This window comes from Lineus longissimus, chromosome 14 (assembly GCF_910592395.1).
Source record: "Lineus longissimus chromosome 14, tnLinLong1.2, whole genome shotgun sequence".
Taxonomy (NCBI): Eukaryota; Metazoa; Nemertea; class Pilidiophora; order Heteronemertea; family Lineidae; genus Lineus; species Lineus longissimus.
This window is the reverse complement of record NC_088321.1, coordinates 8,554,727-8,565,227: the sequence shown is the minus strand read 5'-3', so window position 1 is coordinate 8,565,227 and position 10,501 is coordinate 8,554,727. Positions and strand designations below refer to the sequence as shown.

General features: G+C 41.4%; 1 protein-coding gene across 1 annotated transcript in view; it reads right to left on the bottom strand.

Annotated features, from left to right (window-relative positions):
* Positions 1-472: 472 nt before the first annotated feature.
* The window catches only part of LOC135499102 (calpain-5-like), a 36,427-nt gene continuing 26,398 nt past the window's right edge, over positions 473-10,501 (bottom strand). The window contains exons 10-12 of the mRNA XM_064789762.1: positions 8,768-8,886; positions 6,674-6,813; positions 473-6,010 (exon numbers count right to left, since the gene is read on the bottom strand). Of these exons, the coding sequence (XP_064645832.1) occupies positions 5,810-6,010; positions 6,674-6,813; positions 8,768-8,886 (460 nt within the window). The 3' untranslated portion in view covers positions 473-5,809. The remainder of the gene's footprint in view (positions 6,011-6,673; positions 6,814-8,767; positions 8,887-10,501) is intronic.

Below are 10,501 nucleotides of genomic sequence, written 5' to 3'. Positions count from 1 at the left end.
TCAAAAACAAATCACTTATAAGTGAGATATCACACTATATATGTTTCAGTTTTGGCCCCTTGGTGGCCAAGTCACGAATCAGACCGGACCGAAATTCAGTGTCAAAGGTTATCTGACCTAGGGGGTCATGCATACAAAGTTTTGAGTCAATAGCCCTATCGGTTAAGAAAAATGTTTTTCAAAAAATAGGATACGACGGACGACGGACACTGCGCTATTGTATAGACTCACCGTACCGGTGAGCCAAAAGCATATTTTTGTGATGACCTGACTCTGTAGATTTAGAACCAACCACAGATTGAGAATTAATTCCACTGTGATCCATCCCAGCCATAAATTTACCACAACTTGATATTTTAATTAGTGCCACACTTCCGGTCGTGGATGAATACATGTCTCTGCCTTATAAAACTTCGGGTGGGGGACTTCCATTGCTTATTACCAGCCAAATGACCAACACAAATAACCAACATCCAGTACATAAAACATAGTTTATTGTCCTTATTCTTTATTCTCAGCATTTCCACAGAAAAATATTTTTACTAATGAGAGATATATAAAAACTAATTTTTTTTCATTTTCCTTCAGTCATTGAATACTAACAGTGGCTAATTATGTCATACAGTCCATCCAATTAAAAACATAGCATCTCAGTGTTTGGAGTGTCTTTTTCTGACAGTACTGGTGCTTCTAATAGCTCTCATTTAAATAACTGGCCAATCCCTTGTTCGGAGGCCACATATGAATATCGCCCAGTGCAGTCTGTCTATTTCGGTGTGTAAAAATGTGTTTCTACTCGACTGAGATCTTACCAGAACCACCACGTTCCGAGGGTAAGATAAGTGCATAAGTGAGGCATTCGAAACTGTAGAAGCCAAAGATCTTTACAGCAGGTGCAGAGAGGAAAGGTGGACGAAGGCACGATGTTCCCGTACTACAACAAATGAATGCAGTAAAGAAAGCGCTGCGAGCAAAGCAGAGACAACTTATGGCGCAGAGCAGGAAAGACTCCCTTGAAGAGATTAGCAAGGCCGCATACAGCTGTTCTTCAAGTTGATTAAGCAACAAAGAACCGGCAACTACAGTACTGTACCAAAAGGGAATTTTGCAGATGCAGGAGCAGATGATCAGCTCGAAGGATGGGCCTCGTATTTTGAAGACCTTGCATCAAGCAAGCCACATGATGCGGTTTCGACCAGACCCACATCACTGACATTGAACTCATGGTTAACCTCCTAAGCAGCTCCAGTAGTACAAGTGAAATGCATGAAAGCCCTCGAGTAAAAGAGGAACAAGTTGCCAAGCACATCAAGTCCCTGAAGAAACAAACAAACAACACACTGGAAGAAGCGACAATTCCGGAGAAATTCAAGATCGGTGCAATCGTATAATGCCACAAGAAAAACAAGCCTGCAAAGAGTCCAGATAGCTGTCGCTGAATCACCATATCCTCTAAACTAGGGAAAATAATGGAGAAGGAAATCATGGCCAGAACACAGGAGGGCGGTTTCACCCATGGAAGCTCCCCGTCCATGCATATGCTCCTTCATCCTGACTGAAGCTATAGCGGAAGCACAAGACAACAAAACCCCTCTGTACATAACGTTCCTTGACTCAAGCAAGGCTTTCGACATGGTTAATCACTCGATACTCCGACACGAGCTGTACAAGGCTGGAATAAATCCCAAACTCTGGAAGCTGTACAAGAGCATGTACACAGGCGTGAAATCCCAGGTCCGACTTGATGGGAAGCTGTCAAGGCAAATCCAAGAAGAGCGCGGCATACATCAAGGCGGCGAAACCTCGGCGGAAGTATTTAAGGTCAAAGATAACAGCTTCCTAAATAGGATGAGGAACAGCCCAGCATCCTGCTACATAGGTGCAAAATAGGCAGGGATCCCTGACGACAACTGTATGCTGGCCAGCTTTCACAACCCTTTTAGGTCCAGCTCATTATGGCAGGTGACAATTCCTCCAAGAATCGTAACATCTACAACACCACGAAGTCAAAAACCATGGCAATAGGAGTAAGTTATGAAGACCTCTCCCCTCCCAGCTTCAACAGCGGGAAAATTATATAATCCGCCAAACTAGAGACCCACCTTGGACTCGCGAGAACCAGCGATGCGAAGTCACAGGAAGCAGACAAAGAAAGAATACAGCCATCCCACTGAGGGCCAAGCTGCATTTAAGAATGCTCTCCCTATTCATCACAATAATGTTGAGAAACCCATCTATCGAAAGAGATGTCATGCTCAGGCAACTAGCTATGAAGGACACAAGATCGAACAGCTGGACTACCCAACTTAGACGTGTAGCAGCCAAGTACAACATGCCCTCACCACTCCAGCTAACAGATAACACTCCTACAAAAGAGGAATGGAGAAAGCATGTAAATAAAGTTGTATACACCCACTGGGAGCAGCAGTTGAAGCAGCAAGCCAGCTAAATGAGCTCTCTAAAACGCATCAACCTAGAGCAGTGCAAGATTGGAGTTACCCATCAGATTTGGAACTGTGGGTGTGATCCACTGCAAGTTGCAATGGCAAGCACTAAGGCCATACATCTAACCAATCGATATCCACTCACCGGTCTGAAAGTCGCAGGAAAGCAAGCTGCACCGCACTGTGCAATGTGCAAGCAGGACCCAGGAACCCTCGTCCACTTCTTCCTCGAGTGTAGTGTGCCCTGCAGCAATTCAGAGTCCACCAGATAAAAAAGCTGAGGACTATCGTACCCAAGATCATGGAACTCGATAATGAAGACAAAGTGAAGGCGATACTCGACCCATCCCACATTGCAACATAGAGGTGATGGAAAAGGCTACTCATAGCTTTTGTTATGCACTGCATAACCAGAGGGTAATTGAGATGGGTATGGGATCAGCAAGGGTGGCGGATATGAGAAGAGTCATGGCAAAGCGATTGAAGTGGAGGAAGATGATTTAAAAGAGCTAGATGGTAAGTGTACGCATAAAGCAAGATACTTCTTACTATAGCAGCATAATATAATAAACAAAAAATAATCAATAGTAGACTACAATATATCGGGAATAAACGTAACAAGAGGAACAACTACCCTACAAGATGTAAGCAGGGGTTCTCCTGCCTAAGAGGAGGAAGCTGCTAACCAAGTCACCCGAGTAAGTAAGAGGGTCCACTTGGGGACGAGCTTGACAGATGTTCGAATCGGTGCATGATCGAGGCTCTTAGGTTAGGTTTACACTGAATGCGATTGGACAAGATCGGTTGTGGTACTGCTTCGTGTTTTAGACTGCACCCATACCAGGCAAGCAAAATTGCGTTAACTCGCAGGCAGTGTACAGCCGATTTGATACTCCGACTCATAAACATCAGCGTCCGATGGGCGATCAAAACCTGGACCGACGCCGAAGCAGCTAGGCCTGCATGAATAATTGTTTACAGGGGGTCAAAATGTTGATTACACATCAGGCACTGATGTTAATGCGTCAAAGAATGAATTCGGCTTTCACCTACACTTAATGCGATTGCGACAAAGCATGCGCGATGCAGCAGTGTATTGTCGGCACTGCACCGAAAAAATGCACAAACCGCATGCGTGCGATATGAATGCGATTGGAAACCTATGTGTGCCAATAATTGCCTTAATGCATTTGCCTACCATTAATATACTTTGAACATCGTGTGACTTTAACTTACATCTAAGATAAAAAGAGTCATTCAGTCAGCGCTATTTATAAACCGACCAATGCACGTTCATTCTTTGTCTAAAGCCAAGAATTCATAAAGACTAGTCTTTATGAATTCCTCCTTGAACGAGTACAATAATACAACTCAAGCGTTATTCTGACACAGACTGTGCTCGAAATTTGTTCTTCTAAATATTTGGCTTGACGCGAAAGCCGTCGATTCTGTTCATATTGACATCACGTGACCTTTTGGTTGCTGGCGGAAGGTAATTCACTAATCTGAGATCACTGTCACACAAGGTCGGGTGATGGTAGTATGAACTATGAACATTTTTGGAATCAACACAGGCAAAACTCTGCGAGTAAAATGAATATAAATTTCATATAAATGTTATATAAGAAATTTATAAAGATATAGCATAAATTTTATATAAAATTTAGATCTTTTTTATAGATTTTATATAATTTTTATAGCATTTATGTAAAATTTATATAACATTAGACTTATATAAATTTTCGCCTGGTCCGTCAAGTACATTTTGTAACTGTTATTTGGACAGACCTGACGCATTGTGGCCACCATTACTTCTTTTTTATTGTTGTACTCATACGCGTCTCTCTGCACACGCGTAGTGATACTTCAAACAGATCTTAAAATTGTGCTAAAAACTATCTATGCATGCAGGTATTTGATTTAAAATCAACTTTTATCATCAACACAAAGCGTTTAAAAGTTTATGTAGCAGAAAGTATGCTTTAGATGGGTGTGGAGATGTGAGAAATCTTTATATCGAGGCAAAGCGTAGGGCGAGTTGCTACGCATGTGCGACAAGCTCCAAGAGATTGTTCCCAGACGTTCTTGACGCTGAAGTGATTGCCACTGATGCGGCTATCGTCTTGATAAATTTCGAAAACTGCTTGTGACAGACAACTATCTTAAAACCGTTATCATAACCTGAGTCTTTCAAATCTGCCCTAAAAACAACCTGATGAATTTCTTTTGTTCAAGAAAATAAGAGGCCTACGGGCCTGACGCCCAGCTCAAAAATACATGGGTACAATGTACAAAACATGGAAAGTACCTGGTAAGTCTATCAATGTTGTTAAAATATTGATATGCCTACTAGTATATCACGCATATATACCAAAGTAAAAAGATTCTTGGCCAAAAAATGAAAAAACGTTCCACTTATTAATGAAATTTAAGAGCTAAGCCCTATGAAATTGAAGAGTACATGTAGGTCAAATCATAAAACCAGGGTGATATGTAATGGAGACTTATTAGATACACCAACCATTTAGTCACTCTAGAGCTACTGCCAAAGGCTTTAAAATGGCAAAAACATGATTTCCAAGATGGCCACCTGCCGAATTTGAAACAAAATAAAGAAAATGTAATATACAAGTATAAAAAAAATTTGGAAACGTGGAAACATGGAAACGTCCTAGAATTTCCTTTACCATTAAAAACAACAAATTGCTTATGGAAGTAGGTGAATTCCAATTTTGCGAACCTCTTGCTGCTGCAAATATCACAGAATATGAATAATTCAACAGTCAGACTTTATCATCCGGTCTCGACCTGAGGATACAGTCTTCATATCACATAGACGTTAAATTATACACAGGACGGATTCAGTTAAGCAGGTGACACTAACTTTCTGTCGAGACTGATACTACAGTGCATGCCAGTGGCGGATCCAGAAACTTGAGAAAGGGGCACAGCACCAGCAGGGGACGATCCTGGAAACAGGGAGAGGGTCGAGGGGCCCTGCCCCAGAAAAAAATAAGTGCCAAAATGCATTTTCCGGGCATCTGATGAGAGATACAAATAGGAGTTATATGCTTCTTGTGGAGAGGCGCCCTGAAAGATCGTTACCGTCCGATGATAAGAATAAGGGGCCACGCCTCATGAGCCAGCCCCTAAATTCGCCACTGCATCTTCAACGCCTCTAATTTATTCATCAGGAATATTGATCAGCCCCGTCCACATGATGAAATCACACAACAGAGACATATAGGAAACACAACTTTAGGACGGATGTTGATGACAATATCCTGTCGCCTAGGCTGACAAAGTATCAAAGTAGTCGCCATTTTAAAGAACGTGTCAATCTTAGTCATCTGGACATTGTCCTTCTAAAAATATTCAAGGTCAGTGCTTGACCTTAACTCCACTGTGACCTTGCCCTGTTTCTTGACCTCTTTTGGTTGACCTTTCCCCTCTTTTCCCTTGCCGTAGAGTTCTACTGTAACCACGGCTGGCTTCGTCTCCTGCCCACGATCCTCGATCTCTGCCATTCCCATGAAGTCATCAACAACACGATTTTTGTTCCACACCTGAAAAATGCCTAGTCAGAATTAGGCTCCATAATGTTAACTACCTTTTCACCAGCGCTCGCCATCATTCTTGGCCCGGCTTCGAAATATCTAAATATTTGATATAAGGCCAGGTCAAAGAAGAGTACATGTACACATACATTCTGAGGCCGAATTTATATTTCGTAATCATTTTACAGTTACAAATGAAAATGATGTATAGCGGGTTTTTTTAGAAAAACAACGGTTCGTCGTTAAAGTTGTACATTGAATATCTAAAAATGTTGTATATCAGCTTATTCAGTCCGTCTTTAAAGTTGCACATCTAAATGATTGACGCGCAGAACATGATATACAACTAAAACGTGTGCACATCTAAAACAAATAATAACTTTTATCCAAACTTCCGTAATGACATCATGGACAGGCGTCCCAAAGTATTCTTCAATGTAACACATGGTGACATTAAATTATACCCCCGCAAACGAGCGATTTTGATTGCTGTGTCCTTCGATCATCCACATGCAATGTGATCAGCTCGAGGTGATCGTGGCGACCGGCAATCAATATCAAACCAAATAATTTGGAAATTTAATTACAGATGAAAGATACTTTTGTTGCACTGCATCCCAGTGTTTATGATCGCAAGTTGCAGCAACAATAATTGTTAGCGGTGTGCTTTACCTCAATGACCACAGGTTTGAGATCCGGTTTCTTCCTGTAGAAGATGGCCTTCGTTCCCCAGGCTGGCTCTTGGGTGCACTTCTGATGAAGGCCTTTTACACTGTCGCCCTCGCACTTGATGACCACGAACGGGTCGGTCGCTGAAAACAGGCAAAACGTGGCCAAATCGTATTCTCCATTGAGCACAACACTCTAACCGGGAGTCTAACCTTGAGATGGTCTACTGGAGACAAGATTTGGGGACGTAGTTCCTCTATATTTCTCATATTGAAAAATCAGTCCGCGTCACCACTATGATGATGGTGACGAGATTGCACAGTTTGCAGACTGACATACTTCCCCTCGTTTTTTCTGTATGTTGTATTGATATAAATCTATAATTGGATAGAGAATGTTTGTTGCTGATTTTCACTTTTTAAAGGCCATATATCAAGTTTTTTTTGCCATTTTCTGCTGTAAGACGATTTCAAAAGTGTACCTAACACTTTATACAATACAGAAAACCAAATGCAATTAGCTCCATCCATTTTGAAGATATAGCCAATTATGTGTTTGACAACTTGATTACCTAATCAGGCTAGCAACTGGCTTGTTAGAGCCAGGCGGCGGGTTCAGCAAAAGTTGTGATGTAGATCAGGTTATCTGTACATGTCATGCAATCATAAAAGCAGGAGGGCCTTAATTAATTATGCACACCTGGAAGTAATGTGTTTCATTCACTATGGTGTATTGTGTGGCTCCGAATTGTGTCAAGGATAGCACAAAGAACAATCGAATGACGGATGGGACCCATTTTCATGAATTTCCAAAGCCAGTTGAACGAGAGAGGAGGAAGCTGTGGATTCGGAAGTGCAAACGTTTGGAGTGTTGGAAGCCTGGGCCTTCGGCCAAACTTTGCAGTGATCACTTTATCGATACGGATTATCACATGAAGCTGGATATCTGCATCCAACTGAATATTAAATGCCACTTGTTAAAAACAGCTGTTCCAACCATGTCAATTGCATTTAATGCCCGAGGCTGCTGAGGTCGGTTGTTATACATAATGGGTAGGCCCTATTGGGGCCTGTGATACCGCATAGTGTCTTCTTGTGTTCCAGCCATAGCAAGGTGACAGCGACACAGGTCAGTGTCAGTGACAGCCACTGTCAATGACAGATTATTGTCATCTAGGCCTATCTAACGTTGCACGGCATTATATCGTCACGTCAAGATGATTGTGCATAATACCGTCACTTTTCAATAGTAGTTCAGCGTCATGACATAACTGGCGATACAACACTGACGAGGCGAAACAATATTGTGCAACGTTAGTCTGTTCAAAAGTCATACATGTTATGCATCTGCAACCGTCTATCAATGTCTTCTTTGCTATATCGGCAGGTCTGCCATGCAAATTGATTAACCACAAATTCTAATCACTTTCGTCCGAATGATCACTCTCATTATGATCTAGTGATATTAATGGCTCGAACATGTACGGCTCAACGTTTAAATATCCTTCTGCATCGACCAAAACATCCTCAAATTCACTGCTCTCACTCTCTGAACTGTATGCGGAAGCCATCTTGCTTTGTTCTGACTGACCTGATCTACGTCATCAAAAAATCCCTAGCGGCCACATGTGGAACTAATCTAAAGTTGTGTGTGGTGGGAAATTCGAATAGTTTAAAATTGAAAATTGAAATAACTAAATAATGACTTTATTATTGGAATTTTTTTAATGTCTGGGATCTTGTTTTTTTAACCCTCAACATATTTTATGAGTATCAAGCATGTTTTCAAACCTTGATATATGGCCTTTAAAGGCCTTTTCGAAAAAGCTTTTAGAATTGAGGACAAAATAGATAGTTTTACTATATGCGCCAATTATGTCAAAAATGACAATGGCGGATTTCACTCTAACTTCCTGTCGATTCTCCTGGAATAAGTAGATTTTTTGAATGCGAGGACAGCTGGCTTGGGGCGGTTACGTATATGTTGGTTTTAAAATTCTACATTGGGTTAGTGTGACCCCACCCATAGTGCTATGATATATTTGCGTCAGTATATGTCTCGGGAGATATGGCACGGCAAGTGAGAATGATAACTTACTCTCCTTTGGCTTCGGGCTCTTCTCCAGCCCCGCGGCCTTCACCGCTATCACCTGTGTGACCAGTGGAAGTTTGGGGAGACATGGCATCGCCGGCTTAGGAGCCTCTTGCAGTAACTCCCTGCAATATCAGAAGGAAATAGATCAATGACATAATTTCTAATAGTTGTGAAAATGTTGATTTGAAGTCATGTTGGATTTCATCATCATTTACCCGCGTCCCAACCTCAGGAAACCTCTAGTGGTTAACACTGTTGGCTACCACACAACAGGGCCATGGGAAAATCCTGGATTGTATTTCCAGTGTGGGGATTCGGACAGTGTCAGCAAAACACTGTCCGCTGTGATTAGCAAAAGCGCTAGCAGACGACAGCAAAAGTTCCTGGCTCAAAGTGTACTGTCCGCTATGGTTGGGGACAGTCATGACAGCCTGAATATTTCTCTCTCTGACTCTATGGTATCATTCATGCTAAAAACAATGCAGGTTCAAAGATAATTGACTTTGAAATAAGCTCAAATGCGTAGAAATAAGTGTCGATGTCCGACTGTCACGTGACTAAAACGTCATCAATATCTTATTCAAATGACCTTGTGAGCTATAAATAGTAACGTCGCGGATTGCTATTCTGGTGTAGTGTACATGCTACACAACACAGCACGTGCAATAATCATCGCAGATATATAATGGTAGATATAAGCGCAATTTGTACCCTTAACTAGTTAGGTGTAGAATGGCAAAAACACTGATTTCACTACTGATTCAGGACAATTTCATCAATAAAACCTATGAACAGATATTTTTCAGCCACCATCTAGAAATACCAACCAGCAAATTCACGGCGAGTGCCACAGAGTAGGAATGGTTAACAAGAAGAGATACTGGGTGAATTTTTACAAGTCTGAAACCCAATTCATGAAAAAAACAATGTTGAGGGTACGAGACAGTCTTTTATGTTCCCAAATAATCCTAACTATGAGAAATAAAGAATTTTTCATGCAAGGAATAAGCTTGCCCCAGCAATGACCCTTATTCACGCATTGATAAGGTTTTTGGCAGTGAAAAATCAGCAGGTTTGCTTATTCCTTACACCAAAAATGCCTAAGTTTCTAATAATCAGGAAGTTTGGTGGACCCGAAAGACTGTTTCATTTATTCAATATTTGTTACTGACACCAAATATATCTTTGATATAAGTCAGCAAGCAACATTCTTTATTTTATTTCGTGCTTTAGGTTTCGGACATGTAAAATTTTCAGAAAAATTCACTCGTTCTGCCCCTGAAATCTGCCTCTGCTTTCAATGTTTTGCTGTCGTCTGCAAGTGTTTTGGTAACCATAGTGGACAGTGTCTCGCTGACACTGTCCGAATCCCACACTGATATCTGGATGAACCGGCGTGAATTTCAAGAAACATGACACATCTTTATATTGAGCATGAGACTCAAAATGACCTACATGTAAATGAATTTAGAGTCTGTTGGATGAGACTAAATGTCGTGGTTCCTTGTACCCGAGTGTCTATGATAGGGCAAGTAAAATATCCCACAAACATGTAAAGGTACACAGCAGCCAAACGCCGTAGACTTTATACCTTCGGTAAAAATCCAATAGGATTACGACGCCGTGATACTGGAACAGTATGCTGTGACACTAAGGGTTTTTTGCCAGTGGTAATAGAATCCACACGGGACCACAGTTTTTTGTCTCATCCGACAGACCCTCATGAACTTATCTCAT